The sequence below is a fragment of the Lacerta agilis genome, chromosome 15 (genome assembly GCF_009819535.1).
Source record: "Lacerta agilis isolate rLacAgi1 chromosome 15, rLacAgi1.pri, whole genome shotgun sequence".
Taxonomy (NCBI): Eukaryota; Metazoa; Chordata; class Lepidosauria; order Squamata; family Lacertidae; genus Lacerta; species Lacerta agilis.
In genome coordinates, this window is record NC_046326.1 from 32,950,359 (window position 1) to 32,974,408 (window position 24,050).

Below are 24,050 nucleotides of genomic sequence, written 5' to 3' on the forward strand. Positions count from 1 at the left end.
TCCCGACTTAATGCTGATACAGTTCATTATCTTATGAAACAAATTGCTTCAAGTGAAGTGTGACATTAGCATGTGCGTGATTCTCCAGTTGCCGGCGCTATTAAAGTTTAAGATGCAATTAGAACAGAGGGAAGAAAATAGCTTTTGCCGAATATTTCGCAGGCCATTAGTTTGAAGGATTTTCCACACAATTTATCCCTGACATTTAAAAGTGGGAGGGCTAAGGGGGAAACAGAAACCCACGTGAGGGACCTTTGCCGTTTTGATAAATGCAGTGTATGTCAAACCAGGAGCAGCCGCGGCCAGCAATTTAATATGCTCCATCGGTTGATGGTCTTGTTCAAAACCTGACTGTGCCCAATAAGTGCAGATCACCCCATTAGCAGAGGAGCTTGTCTTGCATTATTATGCACATGCAGAATTTCAAGATGCTAGCCCACATTGAGGAAGGCCTCCTAACGTTCCAGGCTGGAGCAGTTTTAAAGACCAAACATTCCTCATCTTTTCCTTCCCCCCCCCTAATTAGTTGAAGTCCTGGGCACAGGTATAGGCAAACTTGGTCCTCCAGATGTTTTGGGACTACAACTCCCATCATCCCTAGCTAACAGAACCAGTGGTCAGGGATGATGGGAGTTGTAGTCCCAAAACATCTGGAAGGCCGAGTTTGCCTATGTCTGTTCTGGCATGTCTTCCAAGTGAACTGCAGGCCCTCCTAGTGTCCCTATTTTCCAGGGACATACCCGGATTTACAGAAGCTGATTTGAACTAGAATGCCCCGCTTTTCCTTAGGACACCCCCATTTTCATCGGAGAAATGTTGGAGGGTATGGAGTTATCCAACCCCCAAGCTGCCTGAAGGCAGCCCTTGTATAGTGAATTTTTTAAATGTTTAATTGTGTTTTTATATATCTTGGAAGCTACCCAGAGTGGCTGGGGCAACCCAGTCGGATGGGTGGGGTATAAATAAAACAACAACTACAACAACAGAATTATAGAACTATAGAGATGGAAGGGACTCTGGGGATCATCTAGTCCAACCCCCTGCAATGCAGGAATATGCAGCTGCCCCACATGGGGATCAAACCTGTAACCTTGGCATTATAAGCACCACACTCTAACCAATTGAGCTATCCAGGTTTATAATAATAATTATTGCATAGGAATCCCTATTTTCATTGGAGAAATGTTGGAGCATATGGAACTGGTGCTTGCTGAAAAGCTAAGCAAACCACTGGAGAGTTCAGCCAGCCATGCCCGTCTCACTTGGCCCACGATGGGAGGGGGAGGTAGCAATCTGGTCTGCCGATCTCCCCACCACTGTCATACAGTAATTTGGGACTGTAACAAAATGTTGCTGCAAGCAGTGATTCAAATCAGTGCACCAGCCAGCCGTCCTGTCTTTCAACGACTGCATTCCATTCCATTCCCCATCAATGAGCTTTCAGGGCCCACTGAGCATGCTCGGTCCCCACTGGGCTGGGGTGGGTGGTTGTGTATGTGTGTGTGTGTGTGTGTGTGTGTGTGGTGGTTGGGGAGACTCAAAAAAGATTTGTTGCATTGGTTCCCCCCCCCCATTTTTAAAGAAAAATTATTTGTGCAATCTATACAAAAATAGCACAACAGGGACAAAATGAGCCAGCGCACAGGTTTCTTGGTGTAGGGAGGGAAGACATGGCTGTTTGTAAAGTGGCAGGATCCTTCTTTTAATGTATTGCGCAGGTGGGGTCCAGTAACACGGAACTGAACTGATAAAGGAAGGAACAGGAGGTGACCGATGACGTGCTCACCTAGAAAGCCTTCTTCATCCACTATGATGGTATAGTCCTCTGGCGTCTCTGTTAAACTGAAGAACTTGCACCTGAAATAGAGAAGGGGGGGTGGAACTACTTTCAGCTACTGGCTGAACCACGAAACCCTAAGCATGCTTATGGAACACATTTAAGAGGCCACACAACAACACAAGAACATCTCTTTGAGCGATAAAGCTGGAAGCCGCAGAGAGAGACATGCCTTGCTCTGTGCCAAACCTAAGCTTAGACTTTGGGGCTTCTCTGGAAACAAATGCAGAAGCAAGATCTGTTGAGGTGCTTATGGTGTGACATCCTCTAACCTATGCTCAGGTTGTATAAAGGTAAAGGGTAAAGGGACCCCTGACCGTTAGGTCCAGTCGCAGACGAATCTGGGGTTGCGGTGCTCATCTCGCTCTATAGGCCGAGGGAGCTGGCGTTTGACTGCAGACAGCTTCCGGGACAAGTGGCCAGCATGACTAAGCTGCTTCTGGCGAACCAGAGCAGCGCACGGAAACGCCTTTTACCTTTCTGCTGGAGTGGTACCTATTTATCTACTTGCACTTTTGACGTGCTTTCGAACTGCTAGGTTGGCAGGAGCAGGGACCGAGCAATGGGAGCTCACCCCGTCACGGGGATTCAAACCGCTGACCTTCCGATCGGCAAGCCCCATACTCTCCACTGGCCTTTATTCTAAGGAAATCAAACTCCGGAAGAGGGTTTGGAACCCCTGGAGTCTCCCACCACTCGGGGATTGGGGTGGCGTGTAACACAGAGGGTTTTTTTTTTTTTTTTTTGCATGACCTGGGCACCCAGAAAAGAGGCCTTTGAAGATGATCTCAAGAATGGGAAGAGGCCATTCTTCAGGGAACCCAACCTCCAATCTCCTAAAGGCATTAAAAATGTCAAATCCAGCCAGGAACAGGCAAGGAACCAACACAGACGACGTTGCCCTGACGTATAGCATGCATTCAGATACGAGGAATCGTGTTCCTTTTTCCAGATTATACTGCTAGTGCTTCTATCCATTTTCTAGTGTACTTTTCATGCTGCGGCATTTGTTGCATTGTGGAACGGAGGCTTTTTGACCGATACTCTGGAATGTCGCGCTAAATGGCAGTGGGGGCACCAGTGGGCATGGTGAGATACAACAACAAACAACATTGGACAGAGCCCAGAACCAGACTGAAGCTGGCGCAGTCGCTTAAACATTGGCAAGATACGGTTCCAACCTCCTGGTCCCAAACAGCAAGTCCCCTGCTGCATTTTGAACTCGCTGTAGTCAGTGAACGGCTTTTATTTTTATTTTTTATTTTTTTAAAGGCTTTGCACACAACACATTTGGAACAGTCTAATCTGGAGTTTACCAGAGCATGGGTAAATATTAGCTCAGAGAAGCTCAGCTAAGAGTTAGCAGGGTTTGGGAATCTGCTGACAAACCATATAAATGCTGTTCAGGCGTTCTGTCTGAAAGGGGATTTCCCAACCCAAGTGGAGAGCAGGGATGGCGCAGGGGGTGGGGTGCCTCACTCCCCCCCCAATGTCCCCACATGAGCCAGCCCTGACCAGGCCATGCTCAGCCTCCCGGCATTTAGTAGCAAGGTCTGAAGTGGCCACCTCAATGTGGCCATGCTGTTGCCAACAGGTGACAGGAGTCGTCAACCTCTCTGGGGACATGGAGACACCCACAAACTGCAGTAAAAGTGTCTGGGTTCATGCCACACATTTTAAGCCCCATGATGCTGTCATGGCGTCACAGAATCATAGCATTGTAGGTTTGGAAGGGATCCCCCTTCCACCCGCATCGCATCGTCCAGCCTGGACACTGAATTCCAGCTGGTGGTTCCCTACTTGCGAGAAGTGAAGTTAAAGGGAACCAGGCAGAGGGCCTTCTCGGTAGTGGCGCCCGCCCTGTGGAACGCCCTCCCGTCAGATGTCAAGGAATTAAAACAACTATCTGACTTTTAGAAGACACCTGAAAGGCAGCCCCGTTTAAGGAAGTTTTTAATGTTTGATGTTTTACTGTGTTCGATCTTAAAATTTGTTGGAAGCTTCCTAGAGGGGTTTGGGCAACCCAGTCAGATGGGTGGCACATAACATACCCTCCAACATTTCTCCAATGAAAATAGGGATGTCCCATTCCACAATGATATTTATACCTCACACGTCTTACTGGGTTGCCCCAGCCACTCTGGGCAGCTTCGAACATATATAAAAACATTAAACATTGGGGGGGGGGGAACAGGATTGCCTTCAGATGGCTCGGGGGTACAGATAACCCCAAACCCTCCAACATTTCTCCAATGAAAATAGGGGCATCCTAAGGAAAAGTGGGACATTCTAGGATCTAAATCAGGGACGTCCCTGGAAAATAGGGACACTTGGAGGGTCTGATATAAATAATAAATTCCTGCATTGCAGGGGGTTGGACTAGATGACCCTCAGAATGGATGACCCTTCCAATTCTCCAATTCTATGATTATTATTATCCCAAGGGTCATCTAGTCCAACCCCCTGCAATGTGGCACCAGCAGAAGTATTGCCAGGGAAAGGTTTGTGGGAAAGGTTTTTGTTTTTGTTTTTGTTTTAAGTCCTGCCCCAAAGCATGATCTCCAGGGTGAGAGTTGCATTCACCCATGCATGTGTGCTTCTGTTTTCCCGCAATTCACCCATTACTGCATGTTGGGAACACCAACCCAAAATTTGCCACCTGGGGTGAACCATGAAAGCAGGGGAAATTACGGCGCAAAACTCCTGCCATTTTACAGGTAAATTTTAAATGGACGGAATTATAACAACAGCAACAAAAATCCCTCGATATTTCTGGGTTAACAGGGTTTCTGTGTTGCTTTAAACTTTTTTTTAAAGCTGTGTTTATTTAATCTTGTTCATTTCCTTGTGGGTGTGGAAGTGGAAGGTGATAGGAAAAGAATTTACTGCTTGAGGGGTGGAATATCAAAGGTCTGCTCCTTTTCCCCACTTGTAGAATTTGGGACTCTGCATGACATAGTGAGAAGCCATGATGCCCCCCCCCAGGGGCGTAGCTAGGTAAATTGGTACCCGGGGGAAATTTTTTTTTGTCAACCCCCCCCCCCAGGCATGGGAAGGTCAGGTGGTACCCGGTGCAGAAAATTTCTTGTCAAACCCCCCCCCCCAAATTGGTTTTACGTTATTTCATATTTTCTTACAAAGGAATAATAACAAGTAATAATAATAGAAAACTTTTATTTATATCCTGCCCCCCCCCCCCCCGGCCAAAGTCAGGCTCAGGGTGGCTAACACCAGATACATAACATTGGTATAAAATCAAACAATAATTAAATTACCTCCTAAAAACCTTTCAAAGTCTAATTAGGTGGCTTTCCACAGGGTTTGGGTTGGGAACAGTAAGTGTTCTCTGAACTGAAATTTCAGCCTTCATGACATAGGAAAACAGCCAAGCGAACAGCTATTTTGGTGGAGGAGGGTCAAGATATTAACCAATATGCATGAAATTTCATATATAGCTATATAATCCATAGTATGGTAAGGTAAGACCTTCGGAGCAGGCATTTTCAAAAAAAAAAAAATCAAATTAATTTCTTGATAATTTGTCAAACCCCCCCATTATGGAACCCGGGGCGGCCCGCCCCCTCACCCCCTTGCTACGCCCCTGTGCCCCCCTGCTACACCACTGGACGTATCCTGGGAATAGGGGCTGGCCGCAGACTTGACTGGGAACACTCCACACAGGAACAGGTTGTTGCTGGTCTTACTTTTGTATCCTTAGCCACCAACCTAAGTTAACTGCACCCCAAAAATCCAGGCTACCATCTGAAGAACAACAGACCTTTGCAGTAGTACTAAAGGCCATCAAGGGAGGGGCGAGACAAGCCTCGCTTGGCAGGGATTTCCACAACTTAGGGTGTCGGCCACAGAAAAGACACCTGCACCTGCTGCTCTTCCAGCAGCTTGTTTATTTTGTGTTGCTGTTGCAGGTGCAATTGAGACACATATTTTGGGTATTGTTTGGCTTTGTTTTTATACACAGTCGTACCTCGGAAGTCGAACGCCTTGCGAGTCAAAACGTTTTGGCTCCCGAACGCCGCAAACCCGGAAAGTGAGTGTTCCGGTTTGCAAATGTTCTTTGGAACCCGAACGTCCAACGCAGGTTCTGATCGGCTGCAGGAAAATTGGAAGCTGCGCCTTGGTTTTTGGAAGTCGAACGGACTTCCGGAACAGATTCCGTTCGACTTCCGAGGTACTGTACCGAAACAGCCATCCACTTTGGAAAGACATTTTACGGCGGGCGGGCCAAGGAAAATGGCACACAAACCGTTCTTCAAATCAAATGACTATTCCTGTGTCAACAAGAAATCTGTCCAGGAACAACCCACCCTGGGCTAGATGATCATCCTGACAAGTGTTTCCAAGCAAATTCCAAATTTCCCTAGAAGTTACTGGACGCGGGAGATGTTTGGACTGGCTGGAGTGGAAGAGCAGGCATGTAATTAATACCGCGGCAGAGGAAACAGATCTGTATCTTGGAACAGCTGGGCGGCTCGCTTTTTTGCAAACTTGGCACATTGAGGGGGAGGCGAGGCAGCCAACTGACTTAGCAATAAAAGAGAGAAGCGTCCCCCCCCCATGCCATCCGTAGAGGAGCCTGTAACCCAGTAGGCCGTGAATTCTCCTGAACGCACATCTCCCCTTCTAAACTTACTCTTCCCTTCTGGAATTTTGCATGCAAGCCAGCCGTGCGGTGGAGGAGTGTGTGGCGCACAGTGTGAGGTCTCCTGCTATGGGCGATCGGGTGTCCTCCCTTGACAGTCCTCCACAGCGACCTGCCGTCTGGACTGAGATGCATGAGGGGCTGCCCTTGGAGGCTGCAGCTGGTGCATAATGCAGCTGCTGGCGTGGTAAATGGGGCAGTTTGATGGGACCATCATGCACCACTTATCCTGAAGGCCCTGTGCCGGCTGCCAGCGAGTTACAATTTCCAGTGGTCAACTATCACTCCGCCTTCCAAAGGAACTCTGGGAACTGAAGTCCAGTGGGGGGGGGGAAGAGGGGTTTCCAAACAACTGTCAGCACCCTTAGCAAACTACAGTTCCCAGGATTCTTTGCGGAAGGCCCTGACTGTTTAAAGTGGCGTAGTAGTGCTTTAAATGTACCGTGCAGATGGGCCACTCTAGGGTTTTGAGCCCTGTTCCCCATAATGAGCTACTGTTTCCAAAGGGGTTTAAACAATCAAGCCCTCTGCCCAGGGAATTCTGGGAACTCTAGTTCTGTGAGGAGAAATAGGGAACCCCTAACAACTCTCGGCACACTTATTGTACCACAGAGCTCAGGATTCCTTTGGGGAAATCATGACTGCTAGTGCTATAACAGTGCTTTGGATATAAGGTATGGGTGCAAGGTGTTACAAACTACAGCATAAAGCCCGAAATGGCTTAGTGTTGTAGAGTAGGAAGGGACGACAAGGGACATTTAGTCCAACCCCTTGCAATGCAGGGCTTGAACCCACAACCCTGAGATTAAAAGTCTCGTGCTCTACCGACTGTGCTAATCTTCTTCTCTCCCAAATACCTAAAAGAGCAGATTCTTCGATATCAACCACCTCAGACCCTACAATCCAAAGGTGAGATCTTGTTGATGATGCCACCTCTGGGGACTACCTGGCTTGTGTGTCACGGCCTTCTCGGTGGTGGCTCCCAGTTTCTGGAATGCCCTTCTTGGTGAGATGCACCTGTCTCCTTCATTACAGAGTTTCTGGAGGAATTCGAAAACACTCCTGTTTAACCCAGGAACTGGAAGGCTGAAAGGCACTGTACTTGGCAACCCCGAGAGAATGTTTGTCACCATTTATAGAATTTTTTTATTATTTAAAAAAATCTCGATCGAATAAATAAATATATAGGGCTGGGCCATGAGTTTGGCCAAACTGCGAGAGGCAGTGAAGGATAGGCGTGCCTGGCGTGCTCTGGTCCATGGGGTCACGAAGAGTCGGACACGACTGAACGACTGAACAACAAAATAGGGCTATGTTTTACCAGCACAGTTAAGAGGCAGCAATGCTTCTGAATACCAACTGCTGGAAACCACAGGAGAGGGAGAGTGGTCTTGTGCTTGAACCCTGCTTGCAGGCTTCCCATAGGCATTTGATAACAGGAATCTTCAGTCAGTAGAGCATGAGACTCTTAATCTCAAGGCTGTGGGTTCGAGTCCCACATTGGGTAAAAATAAAAATAAAAAGATTCCTGCACTGCAGGGGCTTGGACTAGATGACCCTTGTGGTCCCTTCCAACTCTGCAATTCTATGATTTTATGACACGATGGGCCATTGACCTGATCCAGCAGGCTTTTCTTACATTCTTACAATGCCGCCATCAACATTTTTTACCTGGAGACCACGCATCCCCCAGTCTGCCGCACGAGGGCGAGATGGTTTGCATTTCTATTTATAATTTGGCACCTATACATATATATTGCTGCAAGCATGGGGCCACCACTGAGATGGCCATTTAATTGATTTCACCAGCCAGCGACACACAGCTGATTTCTAAAGGCAGGAAGGTTGACATGAGTGAAGGTAGTCTTGCAAAAGAGAAAATAAGAAAAAAAAAAGCTACCGTATTTGGGTAAGAATGTTAAGCCTTCTCTGTGCTTCTTACTGCATTGCTTTAAGATGTGACTCAACAGATCGAGAGCGAGCAGCTCCTTCATCCAGCTGCCTGCAGAATGTTGACGGAGTCTCTCAGATGCCTTCCAGATATTACGGAACTACAACTCCCATCATTCCTGATCACTGGCCGTGTTGGCTGGAGCTAATGGGACTTGTAGTCTAACTGGAGAGCATCTCTTCAGCCAAGCCTGCCCAGCTAGCAATCCTGGCTTGATAGGGGAGGAACAAATCAGGATATCTGGATCTCACAAGAAGCACACAGCTTGAGCAAGCACACTTTTCTTAAGTCAGTGTTCTTGGTTTATCACTACAAGTGAAGGTGGCCAAGAAGTGGCTGCTTCCATATGCAGTAAAAACTTATTCAATTAAGCCCTAGGGCTTGGAAGACACACAGATCCTACAGAGTAAAACTAAAAAGGAGAACAGTCCTGCGCATGTTTCACATAACTCAGAGGTGATGTGGAGGGCAGCTCGAAACCAAGGAATGAACAAAATCAGCCACTATTCCAAGCCTCGCTATTTGTATTTGAGAAGGTTCCAGCCTCTAAGCAATGTCCAAACCACCACACGGATCACAGGAAGTTAAGCAGGGCATGCAAGTATGTATTATGGACTACATGAAAATGGCGCGCAGCCGTGTGGGAGGCTGGAAAGTCCGATGGCCTGCAGGCTAATTTCAAAAATGCTCTGGAAGCCATCGCTCTGGCAAGAACGACCTGTCATTTCCCGTTCTGGTTGCTGGGTGGGCGGGAAGAGGGAGGAAGGCAGAGGGAGGAGGAGGGAGAGGAGGAGGGGAAGCGACTGGTAGGGCAGGAGACAGGGAGACCAAACTCTAGGATAGATTACTGCACCCCATTATACGTGGGGCTGCCTCTGAAGACTGTTCGGATACTTCAGCTGATGCAGAATTCAGCGGCCAGGCTGGGCAGCTTTGCCAATCCTATAAATAAACACTGTCCCTCCAGCAGCAAAACATTTTTTGGGGGGGGGAAGCTCCCCACCCCCAATCCAATGGCACAGCCAGCAATATTATATTAAATAATATAGTATCCATCAAATTACAACTCTTCTTAGAATCACAGAACTGTAGAGTTTGGAAGGAATCCTAGTACATATCTAGTCCAACCTCCTGCAGTGCAGGAGTATGCAGCTGTCCCATATGGGGATCGAACCTGCAACCTTGGCGTTATCAGCACCATGCTCTAACCAACTGAGCCGCCTCAATTTCAATGCATCCCCTAAGCATAGAAATGCAAGGGGTCCTCATGCTCCACCTGTAGGCAGCCGCCCCAACTACGAGTGGCAAGAAGGCTCAGTTGAGCTGTTTAATGGAGATTTACCAATCCACTGGGAGAAGCAACCCCTGTGAAGCAAACTCTCCCCAAGGGTGGGGCTTGGGGAGGGAGGGAGTGGGGCGAGCTGTCGGGGTGGGGTGATGCTTGAGGGTGTGAGAGAGGTGCAAAGGAAAGGGGGTTGGTCAGGTGTGTGGCAAGGGCAAAGGAGTTTGTGAGGCTGGTAAGTGAACCGGGTGATAGCCCTTAGTATTACGTACAGGGTGAGTCCTTTAAAAGACTCACCCGTGGATAAAGAGTACACATGTTCCACGGGGCCTCTTTTAAAAGACTCACCCTGTAGTTTCTAAGTGTATCACCATTAATAGTAATTATAATAATAATAATACTCTGCACTCCTACCTGTTGTTGTCAATATTTTTTTTCTTGACTCCTTTTATATATTTAATTCATTTGTAACCGAGGATCAACAAAGCACAAATTCAAATAATAATAATAATGTCAGAATGATCATAAATGCTTTTTAGCTGAGGTTCCTGCATTGCAGGGGGTTGGGCTAGATGACCCCTGGGGGTGACCCTTCCAACTCTGTGGTTCCATGATTACGGCTGAGTTTCTTTACCCAGTTCCAGTCTCCTTCCACAGCCTGCTGGCAATCTGGGACTTTGGAAGCTCTTCAGATATTACCTCTATGTGACCCCCAATCCCAGTATGTCTTGGCCCTCTGACTCTCTCTTAATGGCCCTGTTTTTCAAGAGGAAGCAAGAACAGGCTGTGCAAAACGATGTTTGTGTCTCTCTCTCGTTCTTAGCTCCAGAGTCCAGAGTAAACTTATTTGTGGCACAGCTTCTCGGGTCAATATGTGCGAAGTCTTGTGTAAAAGGAGTATTCGGCGCAGGATAAGTGTGGGTTAGAGAGCAGAGGCAGGAAAGGTGGGAGGAGGTCATCGCAAAAGCTGGTCAAATATGTACTTTGCTTTAAGTGCAGAGGAACCCCACAAAAAGGCATTTCGAGGCAGAAAGCCCCAACCTTTGGCAGGAGACACACTTTGAGTGTTGTCAGCAATCCTGCAGGACACTTGAGGCAGTTTACTGCCTCCCCCTGCCCCCCCAACCGGCCACCTTGTTTTCCCATTTTAAATGTGATGTTGAAATCCTAGCATGGGTCGGAGATACAAAAAACTGACTCGATTTGTTATTTTTGACCCGCTTTCCTTTCAGGAGACGTACGGAGCAGCTTTCAATACTAAAAATGATAACATATTAAAATAATCCCACACAGGCCACCTCCATTTAAAAGTCATGGTCTCTCATGAAGAATCTTAGGAACTGCAGTGTGTTAAGGGGGCTGAGAGGGCTGGGTTTTGTTTTCTTCAGACCAATTCCCCTCACAGAGCTACAATTTCAGAGTGGTCAACTATCACTCCGCCTTCCAAAGGAACTCTGGGAACTAAAGTCCAGTGAGGGGAAAAGAGGGGTTTCCAAACAACTGCCAGCACCCTGATCAAACTACAGTTCCCAGGATTCTTTGCGGGAGGCCCTGACTGTTAAAAGTGGCATAATAGTGCTTTAAATGTACCGTGCAGATGGGCCACTCTAGGTTTTTAAGCCCTGTTCCCCGCAATGAGCTACAGTTTCCAAAGGGGTTTAAACAAGCCCAAGGAATTCTGGGAACTGTAGTTCTGTGAGGGGAAATAGGGAACTCCTAACAACTCTCAGCACACTTATTGTGCCACAGAGCTCAGGATTCTTTCAGGGTAATCATGACTGCTAGTGCTATAACAGTGCTTTAGATGTAAGGTATGGATGCGACCAAAGGCAGTGACCAACCAGTGACATCCCATCTAAGCCACTTAGGGCTTGCTGCGTCAATGATTTTCTGACTGAGAAGCATGAATAAAAGTTGAATGGAAAAGGCAAGCAACCCCGGCCTAATGCTTCCTCGAGTATTTTGCCTGAAAGACCTACGCACACTCTTAAAAGCGGTAAGAGATGATGATAAGTTGAATGTTATTGTGCTGGACACAGAGGAATGGTGGGAGAGAGAAGTCCAGAATCAGAGGCTGGAGGAGAAGAGGGCAAGAAGCAGAGATGAGTCAGGCTGCTGAAGAAGCCAGGGAGTCTCCCCCTCCTGCTACCCTCTCCCATGGTCTCCCAGGACCAGGAGAGGTATGAAGATGGAGGAGCAAAGGCGGGCAAGGCGGAGGAGTCTCAGATTTCAAGGGAAGGATTCAGGGGAGGAGGAGACTTAGGGAGCGGTGGGAATGCAGGGACCTTCAGTCCTCACAAGTGTCTCATTGGGGCACGTCCTACTGAGAAGAGTTGCTGTGCTCATTAGGACTGAGCTGTTTGGTTTCTTCGAATAAACAGTCAACTTTGTTGACACGTTGTGAGTTACTGCTGGCTTGCTCCCAACTCCCGCCTTGACAGAAGACAATACTGAGCTAGATGGACCCAATGGTCTGACGTGGTGGACAACCCGACAACTAACAGGTTTGTTGTGGCCGTTGTAATTTAAAGAAGTGTTTCCGCCCCACCTCGTGGCTCACAAAGGGCCCTCTGAGGTGATTCACTACTCGTAAGAGAATTACAAACACTTTAACAGATTCAAGCAGACTTCATAGTTCCTCCTGGAGAAGAGCAACAGTAGAAGGTAAAACATTAAGTGATATAAACTCCTTGGAAATTCAGACCTTGGTAGCTAATGAGTCACTTGTTTCAGAGAGATGCATTTGTGGCAGGCAAGCGCAATCAGGCTGTCAGAATATTATGACATCTCTGCACATCAGACAGATGCGTTGAGTGGCTAACATTTTACAACTACGTTTTCCTTGGGTCCAGAGGAAACCCATTGAACTTAATGAACAGGACGAACGTAGGTCCATTAAATTAAATGGGTCTACTCTCGAAGCAACATCCACACCATTCAACCCTGGGGTGCCACAGGGTTCTGTCTTGGGCCCAGTCTTATTCAACATCTTCATCAATGATTTGGATGATGGGCTTGAGGGCATCCTGATCAAGTTTGCAGATGACACCAAATTAGGAGGGGTGGCCAATACCCCAGAGGACAGGATCACACTTCAAAATGACTTTAACAGATTAGACAACTGGGCCAGAGCAAACAAGATGAAATTTAACAGGGAGAAATGTAAAGTACTACACTTGGGCAAAAAAATTGAAAGGCACAAATACAGGATGGGTGACACCTGGCTTGAGAGCAGTACATGTGAAAAGGATCTAGGAGTCTTGGTAGACCACAAACTTGACATGAGTCAACAGTGTGATGCAGCAGCTAAAAAAGCCAATGCAATTCTGGGCTGCATCAATAGGAGTATAGCGTCTAGATCAAGGGAGGTAATAGTACCACTATATTCTGCTCTGGTCAGACCTCACCTGGAATACTGTGTCCAGTTCTGGGCACCACAGTTCAAGAAGGATACTGACAAGCTGGCAACCAAAATGGTCAAAGGCCTGGAAACAATGCCTTATGAGGAACGGCTTAGGGAGCTGGGTATGTTTAGCCTGGAGAAGAGAAGGTTAAGGGGCGATATGATAGCCATGTTCAAATATATAAAAGGATGTCATATAGAGGAGGGTGAAAGGTTGTTTTCTGCTGCTCCAGAGAAGCGGACACGGGGCAATGGATTCAAACTACAAGAAAGAAGATTCCACCTAAACATTAGGAAGAACTTCCTGACAGTGAGAGCTGTTCAGCAGTGGAATTTGCTACCAAGGAGTGTGGTGGAGTCTCCTTCTTTGGAGGTCTTTAAGCGGAGGCTTGACAGCCATCTGTCAGGAATGCTTTGATGGTGTTTCCTGCTTGGCAGGGGGTTGGACTGGATGGCCCTTGTGGTCTCTTCCAACTCTATGATTTAAAGCATTATGATACCACTTTAAACAAGCATCCTAGGGAACTTTTGCTTGTTACGGGGGCTGAGATTTATCAGGAGACCCTCGTTTCTCTCAGAGTCCTACAACTCTCAGAGCTTTTTAACCATCAATTCTTATTTTGGGAGTTGTAGCTCTGGGAAGGGAACATGGGTCTCCTAACACCTGTCGGCACCCTCAACAAACAATACCTCCCAAGATTCTTTGGAGGGAGCCCATACCGTTTAAAGTGGAATAATAGTGTTTTAAATATATAGCGCAGATGGACGATTCTCCCTATTTTCATCGGAGAAATGTGGAAGGGCATGCGAGCCCCGTGGGGAAGAGCTGAACCCCAAAGTAGGAGAGCTTCAGTAACGGAGGCTGCACCCAGACACCACATGTTTAATTGCTTGGTGTGGATGTAACCAGGTAAGTAAAAATGGACAGGAAAAGGCACCATAAAGGACAACAGGGAGAGGAAGAATACTGATGGGAGGGGGGTCAAAAATGTATCGCTGCAATATCTCCTCATCTGCCACCTCACTTTTTATTGTGCAAATTCTCCGAATTCCAAGCCAGGATAAACCAAAGTCGACAGCCTGGATTATACAGATTAAGGCACTTGCTGGGTTTTGCTTCTGCTAGTTGGGGGTGGTGGTGGTTGGAAAGAACTCAGAATACTCAAGCCTTTGCCCCGCTGGAAGCTGTGTCCTCATGGTTTCTAGCATCTTCCCACAGCGAAAGGGGCTAGAATTGTAGAGTTGGGAGAAGGAACCCCGAGGGCCATCTAGTCCAACCCCCTGCAATGCAGGAATTGCAACTAGAGCATCCTTCTGCTTGTAAACCTCCAAGGAAGGAGAGACCAACACCTCTCGTGGGAGTCTGTTCCACTGTCAAACAGCTCTTACCCTCGGAAAATTCTTACTGATGTTTAGTCAAAATCTCCTTTCTTGGAACTTAAAGCCACTGGTTCGAGTCCTACCCTCCAGATTAGGAGAAAACAAAGCTTACTCCATCTTCCATGTGACGGCTCTTCAGATATTTGAAGATGGCTATCCTATCTCCTCTTTTCCAGGCTAAACATACCCAGCTCGGCTCCTTCAACCATTCCTCATATGGCTTAGTTTCCAGAGACCCTTGTTCATCTTGGTCGCCCTCCTCTGCACACGTTTCAGCTTGTCAACATCCTTCTTAAAACTGCGAAGCCCAGAAATGGACTCAGCACTCTAGGTGTGTTCTGACCAAGACAGAAGAGAGTGGGATTATTACTTCCCTTGATCTAGATTCTAGACATTGTACTTCTGTTGATTCAGCCTAGAATAGCATTAACCAAGGATAGCATCATTAGCAGTAATGGATTCCCACAAATAATCCTGGGAACTGCAGTTTGTTTAAGGTGCTGTGAGTTGTGAGTTGAGCCCTCAAAGAGTTACAGTTCCCAGAGTGGTTTAACAATCAATTCCTCTTCCCAGGGAATCCTGAGAATTGGAGCTTTGTGAGGGGAATGGTGGTCTCCAAACAACACCCTTTACAGACTACAGTTCCTAGGACTCTTTTGGGTTTAAGCAGTATCATAGTGCTTTAAATTCATAGTGCAGAAGGTACTCAGTTGCAAAGGTGTTGCGGAATAGTGTAACTTGCCCGTAACTTTAAAAAAGCACATTGGATTTATAGTTAAGAGTTTTGCTATTCCCTACTCACTTACTTCAACACAACTTCACAACTAAGAATGGGGAGGTTGTGGCTTCGAGTGAGAAACATTAGAAAATGGAGACAGGGTATAGGAGATATTTTTCTTCTAAAACAATTAAAAGGATCCTTTCTTTGGTTTGTCCCAATGTGTGCCACAACAGTCACCACTTTCTCTGCCTCTGGGATGGCAAATGGGAAGGAGGGAAAGCAGCTGATTATCGCTTGGAGTGGGTAGGCCTTATTGCTCGGGCGACATAGTTGCCGATCTCCATTCTGCAAAAATGAATTTCCACATCTTAATCCTAAACCTACTTATTTGCAAGTGTGCAGACTGAACGGGATGAAGGTGGTGACCTATTTCTAGGGGAGGAGCTCTAGCAAGAGATCAGGATCTGGGGTTCAGGTTAACAGAGTGCTCCTAGGCATGTGCAAAGTCCCTCTCGTTCAACAAGGATGCATATTTACCTAACAGGAGCCTATTTGCGCTTCTGGTGAGTTTAACAAATCTTACTGGAGGCAAAAAACCCTGCTATAATCAATCAATCAATTAATTAATTTTATTATTATTATTTATTACCCACCCTTTACCCTAAGGCAGGCATGGCCAAACTTGGCCCTCCAGATGTTGTTGGCCTACAACTCCCATCATCCATAGCTAACAGGACCAGTGATCGGGGATGATGGGAATTGTAGTCCCAAAACATCTGGAGGGCCGAGTTTGGCCATGCCTGCCCTAAGGCAACAGGGCGAGTCACAACAATTTAAAATATAACATTAAAAACAGTTTAAAACAAATTAGAATCACAAGAATTGGGTGGCTCCTAAAAATATACATCTCAAGTGTTCAAAGCGCAGGGCATGAGAAGGCCATTCACCCAGCAGCTTCCAGAAACTAACCCACACGATCCCAGTGTGTGATCGCACAAGTAGGACGCAGGTGTGCTCTGCTTGGATGGAGTGCATATTCTTGATAACACCCAAACCATGCTGTTACCAGAGAAGGCAATTGTAGCGCAAGTGGTTGAGAGCCAGCATGGCATTGCCAAGGCTGGGCCACGGGCAGAGTCATAGAATTGTAGAGTTGGAAGGGACCACGAGGGCAGCATTTGAAATTAGCTGAGCGCCGGGCACATTTTGAGAAGGGCAACTGGCCTTTTTTTTTGCAAGGAAGTGGAGGTGTTTGGTTGCCAGGTTTGGCACCTAACATCTCCATCTGGCTGGCGGGTGGGCATGGCTGTGATGCTGCTTCAGTCAGCTGGCCTGCGGGGAAGTGCAGCAGCAGCAGCAAGAGACACACACATCTTTTGTTGCCACAGTGCCCTTCGGATCCCCTGGCTCACAAAGCACCAAAAGAGGCACATCTTCTGGTGTTGTGCGAGCCAGGCGATTCGCACACATGCATATCTTTTGCTGCTGCGCTGCCCCACAGACCATTTGCTTTGTAATTTGGCTTTGTTTGTTTTTTAATGCAGCTAGACATATCGTTGTGATTACCATATCCTAGTTTTAAGGTGCCACCTGGCTCCGAGATTTTATATCTCAGTTTCTAACCCTGCACAAGGGTCATCTACTCCAACCCCCTGCAATGCAGGCATGTTTGGCTCAATGTGGGGCTCGAACCCACGGCCCCAAGATTAAGAGTCTTACGCTCTACCAACTGAGATGCCCAAGGTGGAGCAGAACCTGGGAAGCAGGAACTGTGAGACGAGTCACTAGTCAGGACTGGAATCCAAGTGATCAAGAAAGAACAAACGAAGATCAAAGAATAACCAAGGATCCAGAAACACACTCAGGAAGATCTTGCTGCTCAGGTGAAACAGGGAGTCCCCTTTTGCGCTCCATCCTCTCCAAAAGGATCCAATGGCCAGCCTGGGCGGGTGGAGTCAGTCTAGGGCGAGAAGCCACTGCCTGCAATTCAGTGGCTTGCCACATGGGGCAGACATACGCGGATCCTGCAAATCTCTTCAATAATAGCGTCCACAGTGTCCAACAAGGGCAGGCCAACACCAGACGTTCAAAGCCCACTCAGTGCACATTTGAAGGACATGGTTCCCCCCCAAAAGGACCCTGGGAGCTGCAGCTTGTTGAGGAATTACATCTTTGGGAGGGGAAACTGCAGTTCCCAGGATTCTTTGGGGATGCCTTCAAATGTATGGTGTGACTCTGCCCATTCATGTCTTACTCAGGACTTGGACCATTTCTTAAGGCCAAACCACACATGCGCATGTTTATTCAACACACACACTTGCCAATTGGGGGTAGTATATTGATCTGATACCAGGAGTGAACAGTCAGGGAAAAAGCACCTTAAAGTAGTCAGGAGTGTTGGGGAGACAAGGTAGGAATTAAGGGGCAAGCTTTGCAGCCATCTTGGCTGTCAGTCCTGGAAGACCTGCTCCCTGCCTTGCAGGCTTTTCTTTCCCCACCTGGCCTGGGAGGGTAGGACCCGAACTGACTCCAACTACAGAAACTGAGGTTGCTGAACGGATTCTTGGGCTGAGGTGCTGTTTGTTTCGCTGTTGTTGCTGTTGTTTTTTTGCATCTAATATTTGTGATTTGTATGGAAACTGTCCAGTTAGGTTGTGTATTATTTTTTAAAAAATGTTTTATTTATTTTACATTGCAGTTATGTCTTTTCTCTCATGCTGTAAGCTGCTTTGGGCATGGTTTGAACTGTGGAAAGGCGGCACACAAATAAAATTATGTATGTATGTATGTATGTATGCCCCTGCTTCCATACTTCTCTGTTGAAAGTTAACATGTGCCCCAATCCAGAATTGTGTTCAGACAAGGGAGCATGCATTCCCAGTTGTGGGGAAACCCTTCACCCTCCAGATGTTGCTGAACTACATGTCCCATCAGGCCTAGCAAGGATGGCCAATGGCAAGGGATGATGGGAGTTGTAGTTCAGCAGCATTTGGAGAGCCAAGGGTTCTGCACGCCTGGCCTTAACCCAATAGGATTGTGGCAAGGATGAAAGAGTCTGGATTGAAGAAATGTAGGGAAATACCTCTCCCCAAACAAAACAACTCAAAAGATTCCTAGTCAGTCTAAATCAGAGGTCGGCAACCTCCGGCCCATGGGCCGGAGGCTGCCCACGAAGACCGTTTTACCGGCCCACGAGCCACCCACTCACCAAACCGCCCACTCGGCAAGTCCCCGTGCGCCGCACTAAACCGGCGCAGCGCGGCATAGGGACTTGACGAGTGGTGCTGGAAATGGCATCTGTGCACACGCAGATGCTGGAAATCGCGCCTGTACATGCCCAGACACTGGAAATCACTTCTGCGCAGGCGCGGTTTTCGGTATCTGGGCTTGCGCAGAAGCAATTTCTGGCATCGTGCTGCGCATGTCCGGCCCACAGATGATCTCCGTGGGAATGATGCAGCCCATGCCCGGAAAACCTTGCCGACCCCTGGTCTAAATGAAGAGTGGAATTTGTCCCCCAATGTCAAAATATGAAATCATTAAGGATGAGCACCTTCCAACAATCAGGGTTATTATAGTACTGTATAAAAAATTCCTAGGAGCTTGCAAACGAATTGTGAACTCTGTACCACTTATCCTTAATAATACTTCATATGTATGCTTCTTAAAAAACAAGAAAACAAAGGAGAGCATTCAAAAAGGATGAAACGCACACACCCGCCAACAAACTGAAATGGTACGTCCCAAAATACTACTGGCCAATTTATGCATCCAGCAGAATCCAAGTGGCAAAGCAGCAGTTCCTGGCTGTACCACAGCAGACTGCAGGTGGGTTTGTTTTGTTTTTTTCATTTTAGAGGGGGAAGGAATCTCCCTGCACAGAGAGATGTAGCATGTCAGGAAAAAGCTTTGCCTTTTATGAAAAATGAAGGTTATAGCTATCTATCTATCTATCTATCTATCTATGGAACAGGCAACCTCCACTGGAAGTGGTGTAGCCCAGGAAGGGTTTAAACACTTGTTTTTGCTCACTGAACTTTCGGCAATAGGTCCAATGCTGCTGAGAGCATCTCTGGCAGTGGGGAGACTGGTACATGGCTCCTGTTGTGTAAGTAACAGGCCATTTTGTGGCAGGTGGCAACAATTCTTCACAAAGAGGCTGGTCGCGCCATAAGAATCCAACTCTTCTTTTTAATCGAAGCTTTTTCAGAATTTCTGCAATGTGTTAATCACAAATACAATAGAACTTTGTGCTCCGGTGTAAAGTCCACATTTTAAGACAAGAAGGAATTAAAGGTTACTGGCTACATCTGAAAAGCCTTTGGGATTCCTCCCAAAAGTGCCACAATTAACAATGCAACAAAAGGGGAATCTGTCACCATCCATTGGGGGGCGGGGGGGGGGGGGAGAGAGAAAGAACGGAACTAAATGTTTAAAAATAATTGTGTTGCATTTTAAGTTGGCTACCCTGTTGCGTTATTCAAGGGAAGCTGTAAACAAGGTAAAAGACGGATAATGTTACACAGCAAACAATGTCAACTGCCAAGCCACAAATCAGGGGGAAATTTCAAAGCAATGAAGTTTAAACTTGAGATAAGGGATGGTAATCAAATTAGATGGCAAACATGCCCATTCATTCAGCCACATTATTAAGGTGGGGTGGGGGTAGAGAAACATGTCCTTCCCCAACATTTTAAATCTGCAATTCAATTTTAAAACAAACACGCACACACACAATTTATTAGCAGTTTCCCCTGGGACCCAGGAATGCTTGGTTATTAAAACTGGTTTCTGAAGTGGATTCCAAGTAGCAATGCAAAAACACTTAATTCCAAACCGAGAGTGGAGTTTAGGAATTATTTCTCTTAACCCCCCACCTCTGCTCTATCTGCAATAGAGGGGGGGGGGCGGAGGCAGCACTCAACCCTCTATTTACAATATATTTGCAATTCAAATTATGCCCATCCAAGAAGCACTGGTATTGAGTGTGTGTGGTGAGGAAGGGGAGGGCGGCGGAGGGTGGCTATTCACTTTACTTCTCGGTGAAAAATAATAATGCAGTCTTAGAAAACAACAACAGCAACTCGATATATTCACGGATCTAATAAGGCGAACTTTTGACTTCGTTTCGCCCCCGCCTTAATTATCCAAAAAGACAGGAAGGAAAAAAAAAATATTAACAACATGATGTTGCAGGAAACCCATGAAACTCGCCTCTTGCATACTTAGCAATAAACATACCTTTTGACTAAACGCTACATGGTCTTAACTGCTAGCACAATTTCTAGCACAAACACAAAAAAAACACAGTCCTCTTCTGCCCCCCCCCCTCTTCACGGCTGCTCTTTGTTGTTCTGACCGAGTCCTTAGTTTTTCTTTGGGGGGGGGAGGGGAAACACCCCCCCCCCACTTAACCCTCGTTTATTCACTTTTTATAAAACACACACCGCCGCCTAAACTTAGCAATGCACGCAAAGAAAACCCCCCTCCGGCAGCTGTTTACATTCATCAGCATCTTTTAAAGCAGATTTGGGTGTTTTTTGTTTTTTAAAAAAAAGACTATATTGGGGGGAGGGGAAGAAGGGGGCGTGTTTGTGCGGAAACTCACCAAAAATAAAACGAGAATAAAGCGAAAAAGCTCTCACTGGACAGGCTTAAACCATTTAAGGGTAGCATTAGGAAAAGAAGTGGGGGGTAGTGTGTGTGTGTGGGGGGGTGACCCATTAACCCTAACCCTCCCCCTCCCCACAACCTTGACTCCTGTATGGGAATTAGTCAAGCCGGGGCCCCCTCCCCTGCCGGCGGCCCCCCCCCTTTACAGTCTCGTTGGCCTCCTGTTAAAGCTGGCAAGGCTGCTGAGCACACCCCCCACCCCGAAAAAGGTTGTCCCCCCCGTTACCTGGTCTTGGAGGAGAGAAAAGCTAGCTTGATCAGCCCGTAGGTAAACAACTGGATTCTCTCCTTGGCGACGCTAGCTACTTTTAGTCGGTGCTCTAATATGTGCAATTCCATCTTTTCCTCTTTTTCATTTGTAGTTCATCAGTTTTTGGGAGCCTCTGTTTGTTGCGTGTGAGGTTTCGGGGGGGTGGGGAGGAGCAGCAGCAGCAGCAGGAGGAGGGTGGGGGTGTCTTCCTCTTTGTCCGAAAGGGGTATTTTCCCACCCTCTTCCTTTTACGTCTCCAACGCAGGCAGAGAGTGGAGGAGGAGGAGGAAAATAATGATCTTGAAAAAGGGATGGAAGAAGAAGAAGAAATTATTTGTCATGGAATTAACAAGGCGGGGGGTTGCAGGGGTGGGTGGGTGGGGGGGGAGAAGGAAGATGTTGCTAACTAAAGAAGAAGTGGCGGTGATGGAGGGAGAGAAAAAGAAAGAAGCAAAGCCAACAAAACAAAACAAAAAAAAAGAGAGGAGGGGAGAAAAGAACAGCTGAAGCTGGAAGGAGAGTGGGGAGCTTCAGAGCGCAGAAAAAGCGGCTGCTGTTTCAATGTAACAAACAACTTGCCAGTCAAACGGGCCCGCAAGTGGGCATGCGCAGGAGCGTAGAGCATTCTGGGAGGTGTAGTCCAGAGGGCGGAGCACGGGTCAGGAGTTGGGGGTTTTGCCTTGTTTTTTTTTTTTTTTGCCGCCCCGAGGTGCTTCCAAAATAAAAGAGTCCTTGGCGAGGCGTCCGGGTACCCGCCTTGCAAACAGAGCCAATTCTTTCAGCTGGTCTTATTTGCTTTTATGGCTACGAAGCCTTTCAAATGACACCACGATTTAGAATGGAATGTGATCTGCAAAACACGTTTTTATGAAGCGATGGCCGTGGAGGAGAGGGGCAGGTGGGGCTCGTCCACCTAGGAAGGCAGCCCGTCTTCTAGGAGAAGGAAAACTCTCATCCTAACTGACCCTCCTCTGCCTTGCAGCTCTATTCATTGGTGAGAAAGGCTTAAGGAGCAAACCCTGAGGAGCAATCTGATGCCTTGCACAGGACATCTTCAGGAGAAGAAAAGGCTAAGGAGTAAACAGTACACAAATCCGGAGTGGAGTCCCTAAGACGGTTGGATGGTGCCTTGAATTGTACGCCTCCTTCCAGCAACTCCTGCAGCCAAGCTGGTGCCAAATGTACTGCTCTGCTTTCCTTTGGACCACATCAGCAAGGTTGAGAGAAGGGTCTTGTCATCTGGGCAGCCCAGGAGCTCCAAACACACTGCCCAGGCTTGCGTTCTGGAGAAGTCACTTTGGTGCTTCTAACGCACCAAAAACAATGTGGGAGGCAGCGGTTATGAGCCACCAGCCTTTGCAGCCACAGCTGGTGCTGTGATTCCCTAGCGCAGAGCTTTCCAAACTGTATGTCCCGACACGTTAGTGTGTCGGCTGCAGTGTGTGCGTGTGTTGCACAAATGCTTGCCGTGCTCATCCCGGGCCAGGAAAGGGGTTAGTTTAACCTCTGGTTTGCTAGTAAAACTGAATTACTGTCACAAAAAGTTGCATGTCTAAAAAAGCATGTCAGCAACATGAAAAGTTGGGAAAGCTCCGCTAGCGATTTGACCTTCGGCGGTGCACTCCATTGTCTTTCGAGAGAGATGAGCGCCATAATAAAAGGGACATTTCTTCATATGTGGTGGGATTGTAAAATTATAAAGAAATATAGGGAAATGATCTACAATGAAAGAAAGAAGACCTTTGGGAAAAAACAACAACAACCCAGAAGCTTTCCTACCAGGTATTACAGGAGTGGACTTACCAAAATCACAAAAGAATTTGTTTATGTATGCAACTACGGCTGCACAGACTTTATTAGCACAACATTGGAAAGAAGAAGGTGTCCCTGCTAAAGGAGATTGGCATGTAAATTTAATGGAATATGCTGAACTGGCAAAACTGACAATGAAACCAAGAGGAAGAGACAACAGATTTAAGGAAGAATGGAAGATGTTTATTGCATATATACAGAAGCATTGTACACAGGTTAATACATTAGCAGGGTTTTAAGATTACTTGTAATTTAGTGATGAATGGATAATAGGTAATTTAGGTAAAGGTAAAGGGACCCCTGACCATTAGGTCCAGTCGAGGACAGCTCTGGGGTTGCGGCGCTCATCTCACTTTACTGGCCGAGGGATCCGGTGTACAGCTTCCGGGTCATGTGGCCAGCATGACAAAGCTGCTTTCTGGCGAACCAGAGCAGCTCACGGAAACGCCGTTTACCTTCCCGCCGGAGCGGTACCTATTTATCTACTTGCACTTTGACCTGCTTTCGAACTGCTAGGTGGGCAGGAGCTGGGACCGAGCAACGGGAGCTCACCCCGTCGCGGGGATTCGAACCGCCAACCTTCTGATCGGCAAGCCCAAGAGGCTCAGTGGTTTAGACCACAGCGCCACCCGCGTCCCCAATAGGTAGTTTAAATAGGTTCTAAATTTAATAATGGACATGCAGTATGTTGATAAGTAATAGAACCAAGGATGGGACTAGAGGGAAGTCAGTTTGTTTGTTTTTGTTTTTGTTTTATTTTGGTTTTTGTTGTTTGTTGTTTGTATTTTTTTGTTATTTTGGAAAATTAATAAAATGTTATCAAAAAAGAAAAGGAAAAAAAGAGACTGATGGATGCCCACAACATGGAGGAGAGGGTTACCGATAACTATGAACTACAATGGCTAGGCTCTGCCGCCACAGCTGGGGGCAGCAATGCTTCTGAATGCCAGTTGTGGAAAACCACAAGAGGGGCGTGCGCTCATGTGTTCAAATCCTGCTCTCTGGTTTCCCACAAGCATCTGTTCGCCCACTGTGAGAACAAGATGCTGAGCTAGATGGGTCATTGGCCTGATCCAGGAGG

The 24,050-nt window shown here is 47.1% G+C and overlaps 1 protein-coding gene across 1 annotated transcript in view; it reads right to left on the bottom strand.

Moving 5' to 3' along the window:
- Positions 1 to 21,516, bottom strand: part of CASTOR2 (cytosolic arginine sensor for mTORC1 subunit 2) — a 50,258-nt gene extending 28,742 nt beyond the window's left edge. Inside the window, exons 1-2 of the mRNA XM_033171834.1 lie at positions 21,134 to 21,516; positions 1,787 to 1,857 (exon numbers count right to left, since the gene is read on the bottom strand). Of these exons, the coding sequence (XP_033027725.1) occupies positions 1,787 to 1,857; positions 21,134 to 21,246 (184 nt within the window). The 5' untranslated portion in view covers positions 21,247 to 21,516. The remainder of the gene's footprint in view (positions 1 to 1,786; positions 1,858 to 21,133) is intronic.
- Between the last annotated feature and the right edge of the window lie 2,534 nt (positions 21,517 to 24,050).